The sequence below is a fragment of the Chrysochloris asiatica genome, unplaced genomic scaffold, assembly GCF_000296735.1.
Source record: "Chrysochloris asiatica unplaced genomic scaffold, ChrAsi1.0 scaffold00018, whole genome shotgun sequence".
Taxonomy (NCBI): Eukaryota; Metazoa; Chordata; class Mammalia; order Afrosoricida; family Chrysochloridae; genus Chrysochloris; species Chrysochloris asiatica.
The window spans coordinates 18,078,029-18,100,137 of record NW_006408536.1 but is presented as its reverse complement, the minus strand read 5'-3'; the positions used below and the strand labels follow the sequence as shown (position 1 = coordinate 18,100,137).

The following is a 22,109-nucleotide window of genomic DNA, read 5'->3' as shown; positions in this document are numbered from 1 at the left end:
ATGGATTGGCCAAGTGGCAGCATCGATGGACTCAAGTGTGGCAACAGTAGTGAGATTGGCCCAGGATTGGGCAGTGGTTTGTTCTGCTGTGCATAAGGTCACTATGAGTCGGTGCCGACTCGATGGCACCTAACAACAACAACAACAACAACAACCTTTCAGTTAGCAGTCAGGCCCTTAGAAACCACTGTTGTTAAGTGCCATTGTGTTGGCTTTCAGCTCATAGTGACCCTGTTTCCAGGGCTATAAATCTTTACAGAAGCAAAAAGCCTCATATTTCTCTGATGGGTTTGCAGTGTCTACCCTGTGGCTAGCAGTCCAACACTTACCCTACAGCATCACTAGGACTCCAGCACGCTTATTGGCCCTATTAATTTTAGACGTGGCTTTATTCTTCTTTAACAAACTGATAGTATAGACCTCCTCCCAGAAATCTTCCTTAATAGCCTGGATCAGGTGCCCTTCCCAGAATCTTATGAGCTTCCTTGTAACTAACCATTGATGGTCCTCTTTCCCACCATGAATCCAGGAGCAACTCAAAAGCAAGAGTTCTATCTTATCACTTTTTCCCCCCAAAAGCACTTAGCATGAACCTGACACATAGTAGGTCTTCAAGGACTGTTTGTAGAACTGAAGGCAATACTGCAGAAAACTGGTTGAACACTGAGGGAACCAGATGACTCCAGAGGAATCTGATCATTCTCACAAAATGCTTTGTCTTATCCCAACATTAGAGAGCTTGAGCAATGATAGCCCTTTAGACATAATTCTTTTTATCCCGTTGTTATTAGTAATAAGTCATCCCTAATTAGGTTTTTAGAGATTCATCCAGATCATAGCAATCTGCTCATAGACTGTCATATTTCACTGCGTTGTCAGGTTTGACCTTAATGGCAGAGCAACAAGTGCCAATATCAATTTTCCTTGAACTTTCTCCTGGGGCTGAGAGAGGGACACAGGGTCTCCTGGTGTTTGGAAAGAAGATAGTGGAGCTTAAAGTCTTGCCCTGCACATACTAACTAGCTTGTGGTTAGCTCAATAGCAAAATTTGGGTGTAGTAGTTTTAATACCACTGCAGAGAGCCATAAACAGGAATTATGGGCATCACAGAATTAAAAACAGCCAGTGTAGAATTAAAATTAGAAAGTGATTTTTTTTTTTTTTTAACCTTGTCTAAGAAACACAGCAGTTTAGCAGTGCATGCCTCAGAATAAGCCACTTCTGCCATCTGGCGGCCATGAATAATACTGGCCTATCTGGCTGTGTATTGCATTAGGCAAATCATCTGCACAAGACTTTTTTTTTTTTTTAAGTGTTGAAGAGCAGAGATGTCAGCTTGCGGACTAAGGTGCACCTGACCCAAGCCATGGTATTTTCAATAACCTCATATGCATGTGAAAGCTGGACAGTGAATAAGGAAGACTGTAGAAGAATTGATGCTTTTGAGTTATGGTGTTGGAGGAGAATATTGAAAGTGCCATGTGCTGCCAAAAGAACCAATAGATCTGTTTTGGAAGCAGTGCAGCCAGAGTGCTCCTTGGAGGCCAAAATGGCCAAACTTTGTGTCTCATACTCCGGACGTATTGTCAGGAGAGACCAGTCGCTGGAGAAGGCTATCATGTTTGTAAGGTGGAGGGTCAGAGAAAAAGAGGAAGACCCCCAACGAGAGGGATTGGCCAAGTGGCAGCATCGATGGACTCAAATGTTTCAACAGTAGTGAGGTTGGCCCAGGATTGGACAGTGTTTCATTCTGTACATAAGGTCACTATGGGTCGGTACCGACTCAATGGCACCTAACAACAACATCTGGCTCCTGAGAAACCCTATACAGGGTGGCTATAAGTCAGAATTGACTGGAAGGCACTTAACACCACCAATCATTCAACTGAGGAATCCTGGTGGTTAGGAGAGCTGGGCTGCTAACTGGAAGGTTGGAGGTTAGAACTCATCAACTGCTCGGTGAGAGGAAGATGAGAGCCTTGGAAATGCTATGGGCAGTTCTACTCTGTCCTATAGCATTGCTCTGAGTAGGAATCAACTGGACAGCAGTGAGGTTGATTTATTTGGTTCGGGTTACTATTCAACTGCCTTGTTCAGCAAATGCCGCAGTAAGCGTCCCTGTGAGCTGCCTATTTGGACAGCTGGGAAGTACCGGCCTCCACTTGGAGGGAAGACAATGAAACACAGACATGTAGGGCTCAGTGGCAGCAGCTCTGTGTTCCTTTTAGAAATGAGGCTCCAAGGAAGGAGTCTAGAAATTGGCTGCCTTCAAGATCTGCTCAATAGCACACCCCTCAACAGACTGTACTGAGGGTCAGTCTAGACCCATAATTCAAAGAGGAACCAAATTTTACCCCTGCCCATAAGGAATTCCTGGTCTATTTAGTGATGGAGACAGACAAGTAATCAGATGATTTCAAGATAGCAATAAGGGGCTACAGAGGACAGGTACCTAAACATTGAATGGAATTTCAGAAAAAGTCCCTTGAAGCAGCACTGAACTGGATTTATAATCTGATTCTTTCTGCCCTTTTTTTATTTCTTCCTTTTCCTAGCAGTTCTTTAGTGGGTAGAGCTAATAACGAACGCCTTTACATGTGATCATCGTTCATGTCTGTTTGTAAGGCAGAAAGAGAGAGATTAATAAGTGACAGTAAAGAGTTATCTTTTATATTTCCTTTCAAGTTTCAGGACTAGAATTTATGTTTCCTTGGTCCAATTAAATAAGGACCAAAATACTACTGAAGTTCTGGATTTGAGTAGGCCAATGTTCCACCATCCCACCAGCATGAGGAAAAATACATTAGGGAGCCATTAACTTCTTCTGCTTGTGGTTTATTGTTGTTGTTAAGTGCCGTCGAGTCAATTCCGACCCATAGCAACCTTGTATAGGGTTTCCAAGGAGCAGCTGGTGAGCTTGAACCACCAACCTTGCAGTTCAAATGGCTTCGCAGTCTGACACATTAGCCCACAACGCCACACCAGGATTAGTGCAAATGAGGGAGCTTCAAAAAAGTTCTTGGAAAAATGGAATTAAAAGATAATGATATTTTTCCACAAACTTTTTGAAGCCCCCTCGTGTATTTGAGGTAGTGTAGGAGGAAAACAATTGAATAGGAAATTGAGCTGATAGTTCCCTTCCTTCCACTTCATTCTGACCAGCAGGCACCTGTATTCCGCTTTTCTTTCTGCATGTAAGAATAAGACAGCTTTTACTTTTCATGCCCATTAGAAAAGCCCACTGTTTGCTTTCAGAGGAAAAAAAAAATGAGGGTGGCCTTGGACATAGGCCATATGCTGGCATTTTGACAAGGAGGATATTTGTCTCAAGAAGTCCACAAAGGTCAGGCAGACAGATCAGACATGGAGAGTAACCGGTAAGCTCTCAAGTACTCAGTTATAATTTAGGGGACTGCACACTGAGTAAAGTCCAGAGGAAAGGAGTCAGCCCTGGGGAGGACAGTCAAAAACAAGGGAAGGACCGAACAGCAGCTAGGACACAGACAATGCAGCCCATTAGAAATATGGAATGTATTCTAATTCTGAAAGATTAGTCATTAACACAAACATAAATCCATTCCTTCATTCACTCAACAGAAATTTATGGAGAATTCACTGCTAGTGACTACGACCAAAAGCTGAACAAAATCTAGTTTCTGGCCTAAGATAAGCAGGGCAATGGCAACAGCAAAGTTGGCATCAGTAGCTCTCAGAAAGGCTAGATGGGGTCACTATAAGTCGGAACCGATTTCACAGCAAACAACATCCTCCAGGAGAAGGCTATTTTTATCAGTACAAGGATATGGATCCTGGATGTAATGGGGACTTTACCTGTGAGGGTCAGTGTAGGAAGTTGTTTACTAGCTTGGGTAAGAAATGTAGTGTCATATGAATTGCCAAATCTCTGGCTTGTAGTTAATACATATTCTGTGTATTGTCAATGTTCAAGGAATTAGAACGAGATAAAAATATAACATCGATAAAATACTGAAGTAGTCAAGGATTTCATTTTACTTGGATCCACAATCAACACCAATGAAAGCAAGCATTTAAGAAATAAAATGACATAATGCACTGGACAAATCTGCTGCAAAAGATTTATGTAAGGTCTAACAAGGAAAGATGTCACTTTGAGGACTAAGGTGCTCCTAACCAAAACCATAGCGTCCTGGTGTGGCACTGTAGAATAAGCAGAAAACTGCTTAAAGCAAGGTTAGAGGTTCAAATCTACCAGCTGCTCCTTGGAAACCCTATACAGCAGGGGTGGGGAACATTTTTTTCTGCCAAAATTTATAGCAACCTTCACAGGCCATATAAAATTATCAACTTAAAAATTAGCCTGCTATATTTGGTCAAACATTTAATTAAGTTCACCTCCAATGTGATAGCTGGAACTCTGGTTGCCTTGGCAGGGTCAGACCAAGTGATTTTGTAGGCTTTATATCCTAGGCATTCGTGACCTGAAATGAACTGGTTATTGGCCATTTTGAATCGGAAATCGGACAATCACATGATTTACTATGGTGGGAATAAGAAATTGAGGACGAATGGCATCGCATTCATCAAAAATATATCAAGATCTGCCTTGAAGTAGAATGCAGTCTATGATAGGATAATATCAACAAGCCTACAAAGAAAACTAGTTAATACAACTATTATTCAAATGTATGCACCAATCACTAAAGCCAGTGAAGCTATAAAGAATTCTACCAATTTCTTCAGTCTGAAATTGATCAAACATGAAATCAAGATGTACTGATAATTACTGATTAAAATGCATAGGTTGGAAACAAAGAGGAAGAATCAGTATTTGAAAATATGACCTTGGTGATAGAAACGATGCTAGAGATGGCATGATAGAATTTTGCAAGGACAATGACTTCTTCATTGCAAATAGTTTTTTTAAACAACACAAAAGACAATTATAAATATGAACCTCACCAGATAGAATACACAGACGTCAAATTAAATACATCTGTGGAAAGAGATGGTGGAAAAGCTCCATATAATCAGCCAAAACAAAGCCAGGGGTAAATTGTGGAACAGACCATCAATTGCTGATATGCAAGTTCAGGCTGAAGATCAAGTCCACGAGAGCCAAAATATGACCTTGAAAAAAATCCCACCTGAATTTAGAGATCATCTCAGGAACAGATTTGATGTATTATACACTCAAGACCAAAGACTAGAAGAGTTATGGGATAACATCAAGAACATCATTCAGGGAAAAAGGAAAAGGTCATTAAGAAGACAAGAAAGAAGGAAATTACTTCAGAAGAGACTCTCAAACTTGCTTCCAGCATAGAGATGCTAAATTTAATGGAGGCAAAAGCAAATGGAGGAGGTAAAAGAGCTGAATAGAAAATTTCAAAGGCAGGTCAAGAGGACAAAGTCAAATATTTATAATGAAATTTGCAGACGTGGAGTTAGATAAACCAAAAGGGAAAAGTCACACTCAGCATTCCTTAAGCTGAGAGAACTGAAGGGAAAATTCAAGCCTTGACTTGAAATATTGAAGGATTCTATGAACAAGATATTGAATGATGCAGAAAGCATCAAAAGAAGATGGAAGGAATACACAGAGTCACTGTACCAAAAGGAAATGGCTGATGTTCAACCATTTCAAGAGGTAGCATATGATCAAGAGCCAATGGTACTGAAGGAAGAAGTCCAAGGTACACTTGAAGGCATTGCCAAAGAACAGGCTCCAGGAATTGATGGAATACACATTGAAAACTTTCAATAAAATGATGAAGCACTGGAGGCACTTGCTCATCTATGCCAAGAATTTGAAAGGCAACTACTTGCCCAACTGATTGGAAGAGATCCATATTTGTGCATATTCCAAAAAGCGTGACCCAATGGAATATGGAAATCATCGGATAGCACTGTTAATATCCCATGCAAGCAAAATTTTGCTAAAGATAATTCAAAAGCAGCTGCTACCATACATTGACAGAGAAGTTCCAGAGGTTCAAGCTGGATTCAGAAGAGGATGTGGAATCAGAGATATCATTGCTGATACCAGATGGATCTTGCCTAAAAGCAGAGAATATCAGAAGAATGTTCATTTGTGCTTTATTGACTATGCAAAAGCTTTTGATTGTGTAGATCATGACAAACTATGGACAACATTGCAGAGAATGAGTATTCTGGAGCACTTAATTGTGCTCATGAGGAACCTGTACATGGACCAAGAGGTAGTTGTTCAAACAGAACAAGGGAACACTGAATGGTTTAAAATTAGAAAATGTGTGTGCCATGGTTGTATTCTTTCACCATGCTTATTCAGTCGGTATGCTGAGCAAATAATCTGAGAAGCTGGATTATATGGGGGAGGGGGGGAAGTGGCATCAGGATTGGAAGAAGACTCATTAACAACCTGTGATATGCCAATGATATAACCTTGCTTGTTGAAAGCATAGAGAACTTAAAATACTTACTGATGAAGGTCAAAGACCACTGCTTTAGGTATGGGCTGCACCTCAATGTAAAGAAAACAAAAATCCTCACCACTGGACCAGTAAATAATATCACAATAAATGGAAAAATTATTGAAGTTGTCAAAGACTTCATTTTGCTCGGCTCAACCAACAACACTCATGAAAGCAGCAGTCAAGAATCAAAGATGTACTGCATTAGGCAAATGTGCTGCACAAGACCTCTTTAAAGTGTTCAAGAGCAAAGATGTCAGCTTGAGGACTAAGGTGTGCCTGACCCAAGTCATGGTCTTTTCAGTAACCTCGTAATCATGTGAAAGTTGCAAAGTAAATAAGGAAGACCGTAGAAGAATTGATGCATTTGAGCTATGTTGGAGGAGAATATTAAAAGTACCATGGACTGCCAAAAGAACAAACCAGTCTGTGTTAGAAGTACAGCCAGAATGCTCCCTGGAAGCCAGAATGCCCAGATTTCATTGCTCATACTTGGGACATATTGTCAGGAGGGACCAGTCACTGGAGAAGGATGTGTTCGTTCGGTAAAATGGAGGATCAGAGAAAAAGAAGACCCCCCCAAAGAGATGGACTGGCACAGTGGCAGCAGCAATGGGCTCAAATGTAGCAATGATTGTGAGGTTGGTGCAGGACCGGGCAGTGGTTCGTTCTGTGGTGCGTAGGGTCGCTATGAGTCGGTACTGACTTTCTGGCACCTAACAACAACAATAATATGACCCAAAGGCCACACATTCCCCACCCCCTTCTATACAGGGTCACTCTAAGTCTGAACTGACTTGATGGCACTTAACAACAACCTAAGCCGTGGCATTTTCAGTTGCCTGATATGCATGTGAAAGCTGGACAGTGAATAAAGAAGACCCAAGAAGAATTGATGCCTTTGAGTCATGGTGTTAGTGAAGAATATTGAAATATACCAGGCCAGAAGAATAAACCAGTCTGTCTTGGAAGAAGCACAGCCTTAGAAGTGAGGATGGTCAGACTTTGCCTCATGTACTTTGGGCCTGTTTTATCAGGAGGAATCAGTTCCTGGGAAAGGACATGGTGCTTGTTAAAGCAGAATGTTTGCAAAAAAGAGGAAGCCAACAAATTGACGCATTGGCTGCAACAATGAGCTCAACAAAGCAGCCGTAAAGGTGCCATAGGACTGGGCAGTGTTTCATTCTGTTTCCCATAGGGTAGCTATGAGTCGGAACCAGCCTGCAGCACCTAACAGTAACACCAAAATACAACTGTAGTCAAATAATATCCAACCAAGGCAGTCATGCTCTGATGAGTGAGAAGGTATGTCAGCCTTTACAGTGCCTCGAGGCAGGAGCAGTAGCAACAGCCCCACACTGCAGACAAGTACATGCCACTGATGACCTCAACAAGTGACTCTCCTTGAGTTTGTTTGTTGCTAAGTACTGTTGAATTTGTTTTGACTCATAGTGGTCCTGGATAGAGTTTCCAAGGAGTGGCTGGTGGGCTTGAACCACCAACCTGTGGTTCAAACCAACCTTGCAATCCAGTGCGTTGTCCTACAGCACCACACCGGGACTTCTGTGTTTGTCTAGGCATCTACAAAAGAAAGGCAGCATCAGCACCTGCTTTGTGAGGTGGTTGCAATGATGCACTTCAGATTTTCAGCAAAAAATTCTCTTTGGCACATCCCAAGTGCTCAAAATATATGGAACATTTATGATGATTATTGTAGCCATGCTGAGTAATACTGATTTTAAATGACAGAAGGACAGATTTGCAGATCTGCTGCACAAATCTGTACCATGGTCATGAGGGGGTCGCTAGAGATTTCAGGCTCTGGGCATGTGTTTGGGTTGGATTCTGGCAGGTAAAATGACTTTTGGTATGGCCAGTGTGTTAGGAAGGGTACTCCTTGGGGTTCACTGAGACACTCAGAATGCCACATCGTGTTCCTGGAGTCTCAGTGGTTGTTGGGAAGTCATGACCACTTCTTCGCATATAGATATCTCTTAGCTGTTGCCTGGAGGGAGCTTTGTTCCTAAATCAGACAACTGTTGTCATTGGGTTGACTTGATTTTTACTTCCTCTAGGATCCCAGGATTTCAGGGTCCTTGGAGTTTCTTGGGTGGCAGAGTTTAGGTAGTTGTAGTGGTGTGTTGACCAATCAGCTCTCCAAAAAAATTAATTAAAGTCCTGCTGCATATCATTCCACTATGACTGATTTCAAGCTAGCAACAGTTTAACAACTGATTGACAAAATTCTTGAATGCAGAGCAATCAGCTCTCAGGACCCAGTGTGAGCTGGCTCCAAAGCCCCATTGGATGCCTGTGGACATTGCTCTCGGGTTTCCTGGGCAGCTCTGGAGCAGTTGGAACTATGTTGCACTCCAGCACTGAAGTCAATCTAGTTGTTCTGGAATGTTTTACTCTTTGTTCCTGTCTCCTTCTTTCTCTCTCTTAGGTTCTTTCTTCTTCATTTCCTTGCTTATGTTGCTTTGAAATGAGGCACATTGAGAAATATACTTTTTCTGAAACTCAGATGTGAGTTATCTCATGCAAAGATTATGAGATTAATCCACTGAAAGTGTATTTGTTCAACTTAATATTAAGTCACAGCTGTTAGAAACCATTCTGAAAATATTATTTGGTATACAAGTAAAGCTAAATAAGTGAAAACTCACTTTTTTATAGCCTTTTGCTAAGACTCCCAAGGGGGAGAAAGAGACATTGAAAATGACAAGTATATTTTTGCCCCCTTTGACGTCCAGAACACCGGAGCCGGAGTGATCGCCGTGAACAGAAAACCGCTGCTCCTCTTTCCGCGGCTGCTCCTCCACTGCCGGCCTACCCGCCTGCCCACAGCCAGAGAAGGCGCGAAGCTAAGGACCGACACTTCTTAACGGTAAGCTCAGTGGTCACCTGATAGCCCTGTACTTGGCTTATCAGGAACTCTGCCCCCATTGTCACATGATTTTTGTCTTGGGAGTCAATTTCCTCCCTCACAGTAACGGACGCTGGATCAGCTGAGAGACTATGTCATGGGCATGTAGAAACAAAATTATCTTTTCCCTTTTTGTTCCTGAGAGGAATGTCTGCTTAAAAAAAAAAAAAAAAAAAAATGGAGATGCAGACATTTTTTAGTTACACAATAAAGTAGTCATACTTAAGGACTCTAAAATTGGGGGCCGGGATGGAAATGTAGCTTCAAATCCTAGCTCTTCTGCATACAAGCTGAAAGATTTAGGGTAGGTTACTAATTGCCATCTAAGGAGCTCTGGTAGCGTAGTGGTTATGAATCGGGCTGCAAACGTTAAGGTCAGCAGTTCGAAACTACCAGCTGTTCCACTGGAGAAAGATGAGGCTTTCTGCTCCCGTAAAGATTTACAGCCTCAGAAACCCTGTACTGGGTCGCTATGCGTCAGAACCAACTCCACGGCACATCACAATAAAAACAACTAATTGCCATCTAGTCAATTCCAACACATGGCGCCCCTATAAGAAGGAGTCGAACTGCTCCATAAGGTTTTCAAAGCTGTCATCTTTACAGAAGCAGAGCAGCTGCTAGGTTTGAACTAATCACCTTACCCTTTTTTGCCCTCAGTTCCCTCATTTGTAATATGGGGGTAATAATAATAATGAAAGAGCTTGAAGACCAATTGAGATAAAAAGAAAGTGAAGAATTTAGCACAGGGTACCAAGACCCCAAAATAGAAGGAGCCCTGGTTGGTGCAATGGTTAACTTCAATAACTAACTGTTAACAACTAGGCAGACTACGATTATTACTACTCAAGTGACAGAGGTGGCTGACTCATTGTGTCACCGGGAAATCTCTTGACAGCAGTTATGGATGTATTTCAATGATGTAAGGAAATTCCATTTTAGGAAGAATCATCTCATTGTTCCAGACGTTCCCATTCTATACAGAAGGCTAGTTCTGCAGGGAGACGTAGGGCCACAGAGATACTCATCACTGGTGGCTGTGGCTGTAACTTTACCAGAGCCCTCGAGTAAGGATCACGGGGGATGAAGCTGCGCCTAACTGGGGACTCCTGCAAACACATTAGCACCGGTTTGCCTTCTGGGGTCTCCGTGGAGCAGTGAGTCCTTAGTGCATCTGATTAGGGTGGTGAAGTGAGGGGCTATGGTTTCTGTGACCAAATCAGCCCACACTACCTTCCTGAATGCCTGCACTCCGGCTCTGCTGTCAATCTAGTATGAAGCCCAGAATCTAAAGACGTTACACCAGTGGGAGTACAAGTTGAGGTTTTAATTTGAAATTAAATGTGGCACTGTGGGTTAAAGCACCAGACTGCAAAGCCATTTGAACTGCAAGGTGGCGGTTCAAGCTCACCAGTTGCTCCTTGGAAACTCTATACAGGGTCGCTATGAGTCAGAGTCAACTCAACAGCACTTAACAACAAAAACATATAATGACAAAACCTCCACCCTTATGACTTTTACATATGCAAACTATGTGACAAATATTTGGGTCCCATGTTGCCAAACATCCGGCTGAAAACAGATGAATTCATCTAACTGAATTGGCATGATTCAACATATTCGATCAAGCATTGAGCCATATTGGATAATATATGAACTGGCTACAAAAATGGAATGAAAAGATTATGGAATTTTCCCACAACCTTTTTGAAGCCTCATCCGATGGACATAGTTTCTAGTTGCATCTGGATGGTAAGTACAATATCCTTTCCTGATCACCAAATGTATACTAGATGTACCAGGCTGCAGTCACGACATTGCTGCAGTGTGGGCAGCCCAAAGATAAGAAAAGGGTAAGAGCCTCTGAAGAATTTTTAGTTCTTTACATAGAGCCAGTGATTTTTCATAAAGGTCCCTACTCAACACAAATTCTTTGTAATCTCAAATCTGTTTTCTAATTTGTTTTTAATGAGGCACTTTCTGCATAAAACTGCTAAAATAGTTTTCCTGTTCATATTTTGTCGTTTATAAACTTAGGGTTTATAAAGTTAGAAGAATTTGGAGCTCTTACAGTGATGATATACAAATAATCCTTTTGTTATAATCGGCATAATTTTAAATAATATCTATCTAGTCCTTGGGGAGGTGGGGTAGCACAAACAGTTAAGTGCTCAACTCATATCCAAAAGCTTGGCAGTTCAAACCCACTAAGAAGGACCTTAAAAAACAGGACTGGCAGTCTGCTTCCAAAAGGTCGCAGCCTTGAAACCCCCATGGAGCATAGTTATACTTCACCAGAGGAATCAACCAGACAGCAACTAACAACCACCACCAATGTCAGACTGCAGGAAAGGCTTAAAATTATGAATAAGAATGAGGGTGCTTGGCATGTAAGCTTGCTGGTGACCACATTGGTCTACTGGTGAGTGGAAGTGGGGGAAAGGCAGCAATGAAGAAATGGGCTGAGTTCAACCACGTTCTATATAGACTCCTGTTGACCTGGAGATGAGAGTGAGAAGAGGAAGGGCTGGTTGGTCCAAAGTGTGGTGAGACCTGGGGACACCTGAGCCCATGAACAAGGACATAGCCACTAAGGGCTAGAGCTGAGAGTGAAACATCCAGCTGATATGAAGTGAGGGGAGTCGCACAAGAACACCCAAACTTGCAGATAGTACCCATTTGACCTAGCATTGATGGCTTGATAATCAAAATTCAACTAGAGGAGATATTTTTTAAAAAAAAGTTTTTGATAAAGGAAATGAGGGTAAATTGCTACAATTTGATGAACTTAACCTATACTCATGGAGGTTATTGTTGTTGTTGTTAAGTGCCGTCGAGTCTGTTCTGACCCATAGCGACCCTGTACAGGGTTCCAAGGTTATAAATCCTTAGGTCAAAATACCACCAGAGAGGGAAGGAGTCTTCAAATCAAGTATCAATGCTATCCCCTCTGTACACAGGGTAGATTGGGGCAAGCAACTTAGACATTGGCTACCTAAAATGAGAGGGTGATAAAGGCACGAAGTGAGTGGCTTACAAAGGTTTCAAGAGGGAGTTTAGTTTAACAGTGTGTGTGGGAAGAAAGAGTCCCTACTGAATACTTTTCATCTTATCTAGATGGGTGTGGTGAAAAGAGATGGGAATAAGATTTTTATGATTCAATACTGAGTAATTATCATGACTAATTGTGACTGTCTCAATTGTAAAGGTAGAAGTTTTATAACAAAAATGGGGGAGTAGTTAATCTTACAGTCCAGAAACAGGACCCTAGGACCATCAAGGGAGAAGAGCACAAGTAGAATGCCGGACCCTATCCAGAGAAGCAGTGACACCAGAGATGGAGGTAGAGATGGGGACATGGAGAGAGAGGGAGCAGCTGAGGACTCTAGACTCATGGAAAGAGAAAGGCTGTGTGTTGGTGGCCAGGACGCAGGCTTGCAGAATGTGCCCTTTGGTGGTATAAATTACTATATATGCCTAAGTGTTTTTAAAAAAAGCTAAAATTAATAGAGAGAAATACCGTTAACTGATGGTACATAGAACTGATGATCTGCCCTATAACTTTCACTCAAATCACAATAAAAACTAAAAAAAAAAAAAAGAAAAAAACAGAATCAACTCTTCATATCCTGTGCTCTTCTGTGAGAGAAACATGAGGCTTTCTGCTCCTGTAAAGATTTAAAACCTTGGAAACCCTATACAGGGTCGCTATGAGTCGGAACCGACTGGATGTCACTTAACAATAACAGTGCTATGAAAATAAAAGAATGTAGGACAGGTCAAAAAATAAACAAAGAATGAGGGTGCTTCATTTACCCAACAAACATCAAAGAAAAGAGAACTCTAGATCACATTTATTCATATAAACTTTGGAAAGTGTCCCTCAGATGATAACTTTGGGGAAATTTTTAACTGTTTCACTTACTCAATTGAGTTGAGTAAATGAGGGATCCATCCAGATGATCCCTCAGACTAGAGCATGGATCTATGCAGTACCCTTATAAACTCTGTATACTGTTGTTGTTAGGTATGCTGTCTTTGTTTTTAGGTGCCATCGAGTCAGTTCTGACTCATAGCGACCCTGTGCACAACAGAACAAAGCACTGTCTGGTCCTGGGCCAGCCTCACAGTTGTTACATTTGAGCCTATTGCTGCTGCCACAGTGTCAGTCCTTTTCATTGAGAGTCCTCCTCTTTTTCGCCAACCCTCCACTTTACCAAGCATGATATCCTTGTCCAGGAACTGATCCCTTCTGATAATATGTCAGAATGATGAGAGACAAAATCTGGCCTTTCTGGCTTCTAAGGAACATTCTGGCTGTACTTCTTCCAACACAGATTTATTTGTGTGCTTTTTTTTGGCAGTCAATGGTACTTTTAATATTATCCTCCAAATCTTTCAATTCTTCTACAATATTCTTTATTCATTATTCAATTTCCACATGCATATGTTGTTGTTTAGTGCCATCGAGTCGGTTCCGACCCATAGCGACCCTGGATAGGGTTTCCGAGGAGCAGCTGGTGAGCTTGAAACATGCATATGAGGTGACTGAAAATGCCATGGCTTGGGTCAGGATCATCTTAGTCCTCAAACTGATATCTTTTGCTCTTTAACACTTTACAGAAGTCTTGTGCAGCAGATTTTCCTAATGTAACACATTGTTTGATTTCATGACTGTTGCTTCCATGAGTGTTCATTGTGGATCATTGCAAAATGAAGTTTCTAACAGCTTCAGTCTTTTCTCCACTTATCATGATGTTATTTATTGGTACAGTTGTAAAGACGTTTGTTTTCTTTATATGAGAGGCAATCCATAGTGAAGATCTTCATCAGTATTTTAAGTCCTGTTTGCTTTCAGCAAGCAAAGTTATATCATCTACATATTGTAGATATGAGTTTAATGAGTCTTCTCCAATCCTGATGGCATGTTCTTCATAGAATCCAAATTCTTGGATTATTTGCTCAGCATACAGATTGAATAAGTATTGTGAAAGGGTACAACTCTGGTGTATAGCCTTCCTGAGTTTATACCATTTAAGTACCCCCTTGGTCTGTTCTATTGACTATCATTTGTTCTCTGTACAGGTTCCTCAATAAGCACAATGGAGTGTTCTGGAATACCCATTTTTCACAATGTTATCCATAGTTTGTCATGATCCACACAGTCAAAAGCCTTTGCATAGTCAATGAAGCACAAGTAAACATCTTTCTGATATTCTCTGCTTTCAGCCAAGATTTATCTGACATCAGCAATATATACTTCATTCCATTTCCTTTTCTGAATCTTGCTTGAATTTTTGGCAGCTCCCTGTTGATGTAATGTTGCAGTCATTCTTGAATTATCTTCAGCAAAATTTTACTTAAATATGACATTAATGATATTGCTGGATGATTTCCGCATTGGATCTCCTCTCTTTGGAATGGGCACAAATATGGATCTCTTCCAATCAGTTGGCCAGATAGCTGTCTTCCAAATTTCGTGGTATAGATCAGTGAGTACCTCCAGAGGCTGTATCAGTTTGTTGAAAGATTTCAGTTTTTGTCAATTTCTGGAGTCTTGTTTTTCACAAATGCCTTCAGTACAACTTGGATTTCTTCCTTCAGTATAATTGGTTCTTTTTTTTAAAAACTTTTTATTGTGAATTCGGTGAAGGTTTACAGACAAGCTTTACAGTCAACAAATCATACACTTGGTTTCATCTCAATGATTGCAATCCGCTCCATGCAACAGTTACCTGCTTCCTCCCTGTGGTTAGTACCATTGGTTCTTCATCTTTTGCTACCTCTTGAAATGGTTGAACATAGACCATTGCTTTTTGGTACAATGACTCTGTGTATTCATTCCATCGTCTTTTGATGCTTTCTGCATCATTCAATAATTTGTCCATGTTATTGTTGTTACTGTTACGTGCCATTGAGTCTGTTCTGACTCACAGTGATCCTGTATAGGATTTTCGAGTATCTGCTGGTAGGTTTGAACCTCTGGCCTTGTGTTTCAAACCAGCCTTGTTGTCTAGTGCTTATCCTATAGTGCCACATCAGGAACCCCCCAGGTTACCCATACCATCCTTCAATATTGCAAGTTGAGGCTTGAATTTTTTATTCAGTTCTTTCCATTTGAGAAATGCTGAGTGTATGTTCTTCTCTTTTGGTTTTCTAACTCCAGGTCTTTGCACATTTTATTGTTAATACTTGACTTTGTCTTCTTGAATTGCCCTTTGAAACTTTATGTTCAGCTCTTTTACTCCCTCATTTCATCCATTTGCTTTATCTTCTCAATGCTTAAGAGCAAATTTCCAAATCTCCTCTTGATCTTTTCTTTCTTTCCTGTCTTTTTAATGACTTCTTGCTTTCTTCCTGTATGATGTTTTTGATGTTATCCTGTAAGTCTTCTGGTCTTTGATCATTAGGGTCAAATGTATCAAATCTGTTATTGAGATGATGGTCTCTAAATTCTGGTGGGACGTATTCAAGGTCATATTTTGGCTCTTGTGAACTTGTTTCAATTTTTTTCAGCTTTAGCTTGAAGTTGCATATGAGGAATTGATGGTCTATTTCACAGTTTGCTCCTAGCATTGTTTTGGCTGATGAGATGGAGCTTTTCCACAGACGTAGACATTGTTATGGGCTGCGAACCATAAGGTCAGCAGTTCGAAACTACCAGCTGCTCTGCGGGAGAAAGATGAGGCTTTCTACTCCCGTAAGGATTTACACCCTCGGAAACCCTGTACAGGGTCGCTATGGGTCGGAACCGACTCGAAGGCACTTAACAACAACAACAACAACAATGATATTGAGCTTTACACACAGAAGAAGTCAATTTGATTCTTATGTATTCCATCTGGTAAAGTTCATGTCACCTTTTATAGTGTTTATAAAGAGGTATTTGCAATGAATAAGTCATTGGTCTTGAAAAACATTATCATTCAGTCTCCAGCATCATTTCTGTCACCAAGACCATATTTTCCAACTACTGATCCTTCCTCATTGTTTCCAATATTCACATTCCAATCACCAGTAATTATCTTGATTGCATGTTTGACCAATTTCAGACTGAAAAAATTGGTAGAATTCTTCCATTTCATCATCACTGCTTTAGTAGTTAGTGCTTCAGGTATAGACAGGAAATTTACGGCCAGATCATTTGCGAGACATTTTGTTACACAGCAACTCTACTCCGGTCATCTAAGAGACTTAGTTATGCCATTTTTTTCTTTCCTTTTATAAAAGGCTTTCTAATGAGATTGTGATATATAATCTTCCACAACTCTGCAGGCTTTCATGCCATATTTAGTCTTTAATGGCATGTTCCGTGAAGCCAAACTGCCTGGATGGAGCACTAGCTCTACCACTTACTAGCTGTGTAACTCTGAACCAGGGAATGATATCAGTGTGTCAGAGAGAGCAGGAGCATTCTCAAAGAGTTGACAGGAGTACTGAATGTGTTAATACATGTAAATAGTACCTGATTCATGATAAGCACTTAATAAGTGTTAGACATTATTATTATCCTTGTTAGGCAATCACGTCCCTAAGGCATCTGTGATACAGTGATAAGATCATAGGTATAACTAGATTTAAATCCCAGCTGTACAATTTCTTGGCTGTGTGATTTGGGGAAAAAAGTTATCTTTCTGAGGCCCACTTTCTTTATCTGTATTAGGGAGGTAATAGTTTCAACTCTACAAGGTAATTTAAAAGGCTTAATATGGTGTTATGGAAACAAGATTATGTGTGTGTGAACAGGTCCAGTCCAGTGCCGGAAACAGCAGCATTTCTGAATGTAATCACTTCTGCTAAAACTTTTCCTCTCAAATGAAAGCCTATAATATATACTCACATAGAGGCCAGAGGAAATATAAAGTGTTACACCCTTTCTGGAGGGCAATTACCAAAATGCTAGGCTATTCAAACCCTTTGATTCAACATGTCTATGTCTAAGAATTTACCCTTAGTCAATAATCAGAGTGTGTTCATGGGTTTATTCACTAGGACTGTCTTCAAAACACTATGTACAATAGGAAAAGTAAAGTATAAAAATCCTAAATGTCTAATAATAGGGCCTTAGTTTAGTTACTCTTGATAGAACCATAGAATATTTTTTAAAATAGCATTATAGATGAATATTTAATGACATGGAAAATGTATATGCTTTACCATTGGGAGTTTGTAAAGCAGTGTATAAAGCTGTGCATAGTATGATATAAAAAAAAAAAAACCTCAGTATATATGTCTGAATGGCTGAGTATATATAGCTGAATGGCTATATACTTGTGCTCCCCAAACTGTGTGCTGAGATACCCCAGGGCACTGCAGCAAAATCACAAGAGCACTGAAAGATATTTGAAATGTTCAAAGGAAAAAATGTCATCGCTCTGGTGACATCTGGTGATGGCTCCAAAGTAACCTTGTAGCACCTACAAGTGAGTACTTGGTTTGTTGACATTTAGTTTATACCAAAAGTTATCCATGGGGAACTCATAGGAAATTGGACAAGCCAATTTAGCTTAACAAAGCCCTCTTCGTTTGAAAGTTCAAGAGTGTTTCCTAATTAAAGTCCACATATGAGCCCTCCTCATTCATCAGGATGGCAGGGGAGGTGAGTTCAGAGAAAGGACCTGTAAAAAAAAAATGGCGTCAACCACCTCTCCCATAGCACACTCTACTCAGCTGGGTTCATTCATTCACTGCAGTGGCCACACAGAACCCAGCCACCATACTCACAGTGATGGGATTTATTAGGGAAGTTAACAGGTTACAATTCAGGGTAAAAACCAACTGCCCAGGGCCCAGTTCCTCCCAATTGGACAGTCTGTCCTCAGCCATGCCTGCAGGTAGAGCTCTCTCTGTTCCTTGGCCTCTCAGCCACTGCCCCTTGGCCTCTGCTCTGCTCCGGCAATGAGACCCAGCTCTTTTAGAGCTGCTGGTAAATGCCCAAAGGACACTTATAATTGCCCTCCAGAAAGGGTGGAACAATTTATACTTCCTCCTATAAACCATCAACCTCAACCCAATAGCCCTTGCTTCTAGCTTGTGGGTCTGCAAACCTACATTATCAATTTAGTGCCTGGAGGCATCCCACTGCACAAGTGAGCCTCCTTCCCAAAGGCACTCTACTTGCTCCCTGGACTGGGCCTCTGCCACTTGTGTGCTGCCTCCAGCGTCACAGGGATAGTGGGATCTAAAGAATGTGTTCAACCCATGGCTCAACTTCCTTGATGGTAGAGAAATCCCCCTTGGCTTCTGAGATGGCTCATTTTATACCCAGCAGGATGGCAAGATTGGCCAATCACAATTAGCCCTGTTAACAATCACTCACAACTGAACCATAGAGTCCATCAGTGTCCTCCCCCACCTTCTGTTCCCCAGACCCATCAGGGAAAAGTTGTTTAGTGGGAGTTTACAAAGACTATGGCTAGAAGTGATATTAAATAATTCACTGCACCACAGGACCCCTTAGAAGATAAAACCTCTCCCTTTCTGCTTCTGGATTCTAAAATTCTATAGCCAGAGACATATGCATTTAGTTCCTGTTAGAAGGGAGATAAACCTTGCAGGATCTTTACCCTTGGTGGTAATATATTAGGTATTGAACATTTATTTGGTACATGAGGCCAATGTGGCTCAAGGGTGAAGAGAGAAAAAAACCTTCCTAATCCACATTTTTATGTAACAATTCAGCCTTTTCTTTTAATCCTCCCCCCAAAACATAGTTTTAACTGATAAAGGGCTTTAAGAGTGAGTTGTTTGGGCACAACTGGGAACCAAATGTAAAGAGTTTATAGTTAAAATGCTCTTCCCAAGGACTCGTCATTATACCTGAGCCATCCATTCTGACCGCTTCCCTGTGCCCCACCCCTCCTCCATCCCTCTGCAGTGATGTTGTGTAGTAATTCCCTTCCTAAAGCATAGTGTGCACATCTTGGAGAGAGTTAAGCAAAGAAGCTAGGAAGCAAGCAAGCAACAAGCAATGAGTTAGAGAAAGGCAGCCAAGGGCTCAATATATGAATGAATAGGCTCATACAGACAAACACTGCAATGGCAACAGCCTGATTCAATGAGGTCTAAAGTAAGCTGACTTTGGCAGAGAAGTTGCTCTGGCTTGCTCAAAGGTTTCAAATGCCACTTCAGCTTTTGCCACCAATGCCAGACCCCATGTTTCTAAGGGATTAACAGTGGTCTATAGAAGACTCCAAGTCCTGGTAGTGTCATGGGTTATGCGTTGGGCTGCTAATCATAGGTCAGCAGTTCAAGTCCACTAGGCAGTCCTTAGGCGAAAGATGAAGTGGTCTGCTCCCATAAAGATTTTATAGCCTAGGAAACTCTATACAGTGTCACTCTGAGATGGAATTGAGTCCATGGCACACCACCACCACCACCACCGAAAGGATCAACAAGCCAATGTCATCAGCAGCTAATATGTATTCATTGCTTTGTACCTATATTCAGAACTGACTATAGCTTCCAGCAAAAACATCTGCCAAGTGTAAAATTCATAGAGAATTCTGTGTCAAACCTCAAGACATTGTGGACAATCTTTTTTTTTTTTTCATGAAAGTGAGATTTTTATTGCATTTTAAAGGCAAAGAACATTTTAATACTTGTAATTTTTAAATTATTTGTATATTCTATGAAAGTGGAAGGTAAAGCTTTGCTTTTAAACTTGGAAGACATAAAGTGCTTAATCTTTAAACATAAAATATCTAGACCTATGTCTTCAACTTTCTGTGATCCAGCCATTTCTGAGTAATACTTTTTTTTTATGTTTTATTGTGAATTATATGATAGTTTACATGGGAGAACATTAGTTTTACATACATCCTATTGTATATCATTTCATTGCCATGGTTACAATCCCCTCCATGCATCATCAACCAACCAAAGGGTATATACCACAAGTGTGGACAATCTTTAAATCTCTTGGACTGGGTAACTTAGGCACTTCATTAATATTAATCTTTCTACCTGGAAATATGAAGTGACAAGCCTTCCAGTGCACATAATGCTGAGACATAAATCTTGCTATATAGGTGTGATTACAGGAGGCTTTATAGGATGTCCAGCCTCCTTATACAAAAAGCCATGGAATGTCCCCCAACATACTGTCATAGCAACCATTTTGGTAGTGGTGGTATCCCCAAACTAAGCACACCTCCAGGCATATATGTATGTGTATGTATATGTATGTATGTATGTATATATATATATAATTGTTTTCTGAAGAGTCACCATGTTGAAGTGTATGTTGAGAATCAGAGGCTAGACAAGTGACCTGGGCCAACCACCTAGAAGATGTGACTCTGCACCGCTCATCTGTCAAAAACAACTCCATCGAGCAGCGGTGTGATGACAGAGGAGTGCAGGGGGCCAAGAGATGGTCACCTTCTTCTGAGAGAAGTGGTGGTTACCAACAAGCTCCTGGAGGGGAACATCCCTCAAACCCATTTAAGAGGGACGGTAACTTAAAAACTGCCAGACCACCAGATTATCCGGCCAAGTCAGAAACATATTTAATAGCCATAGTTTGGGGTGCCAAGGAGAACAGAGAGGGTTTAGAGGCTTCATTAAAAGCAAGGAGGCTGAAAGACCAAGTGAAAGGAATGCTGGGTGATGGAGAAATAGAAAGTCAAGCCCATGTGAAAATGGTTGAAGGTGCATGCTGGAGGGAAGCCATATTGGCTACCATCTCCACCCATTGAAAGAGCTTGCTGGCTGGTACTTGGCCTCATTCCTTCTCTTGCTTGCTCAGACTGGATGGGCTTGTGGCATTTATCAGTAGAACAGGGGAGAAGGTATTTATAGAATGTATGTACTATACTGTAATGCCCTGTTATACCCAAGGCAGGTTTGTGTTGGGAGAACATATCTGGTGTTGCATGCACTTTTTGGAAAAGGGGGTGATGGGTTGTAAGTGAAGCCTGTGGATAGGAGGACTCTCTAGTTCTTAAATAATACGGAATAAAGAACATTGTTCTTTGTAAACGACTGGTCTCAGTCTTTTAGCTAAGAGAGTTGATGCTCATTTTCTGTTCTACATCTACCTCTTCCAGAACATTAACAAATTCTGAGAAAGATATGGCGTTGTCCCCATCCGTATCAGCCTCCTGAATGGTTTTGGATGTGATGTTCTCCAGCTGCTCCTCTGAGATATTCACTCCAAACATCATACGTAGCACCTCTAACAGCTCATCATGGGAAATCTTGCCATCTTTATCCAAATCATATAGTTGAAAAGCAAAGCGCAGTTTGTTGATTCTGCTATTGAGTGGTTCTGGTCCATTTGCATCTTTGTTCTCGTTACTATGGTCAATGGGTCTGAAATAAGCCAAAATTCTTATAAATCTACGGAAGTTTATCTGGTCTTCTCCTTCTGGAAAGAAGGCACCGATGATCCGTTCTTTGAGTGGGTTGGTGGCCAGTTCTGGAATCTGCTGAAAATCTTCCCAGCAGAGAGTCCCAGTCTTTCTTTTGTCTAGACTAATGAACCGACTATGGAGTCGGATAATTTGATTGTGGGAAAAGCCAGTCTCAAGCCTGATCTCCTTGAGCTCTTCTTCCTGCAGTGACCTGGAGGACCAAGACCCCATTTTCAAACTCAGAACTCTTCTGGAAACAGGAGTATCTGATGCAGTCTTATGATGGTGTAGGCTAAAGACCAAAAAAAAAAAAAAAAAAAAAAAAAAAAAAAAAGAATGTCCACACCTTTATTAGACTCCAGTCAGTAAAATTGTTTTTCAAAAGGAAAGGAG

At 41.0% G+C, this 22,109-nt stretch overlaps 1 protein-coding gene and 1 pseudogene across 2 annotated transcripts in view; one reads left to right on the top strand and one right to left on the bottom strand.

Moving 5' to 3' along the window:
• NHS (Nance-Horan syndrome (congenital cataracts and dental anomalies)) overlaps positions 1–22,109 on the top strand; it is a 468,981-nt gene that overhangs the window by 391,305 nt on the left and 55,567 nt on the right. For both annotated transcript variants that reach the window (XM_006835599.1, XM_006835598.1), the window contains exon 3: positions 9,188–9,321. In XM_006835599.1, coding sequence (XP_006835662.1) covers positions 9,188–9,321 — 134 coding nt within the window. The remainder of the gene's footprint in view (positions 1–9,187; positions 9,322–22,109) is intronic.
• Positions 21,360–21,947, bottom strand: LOC102826309 (annotated as a pseudogene).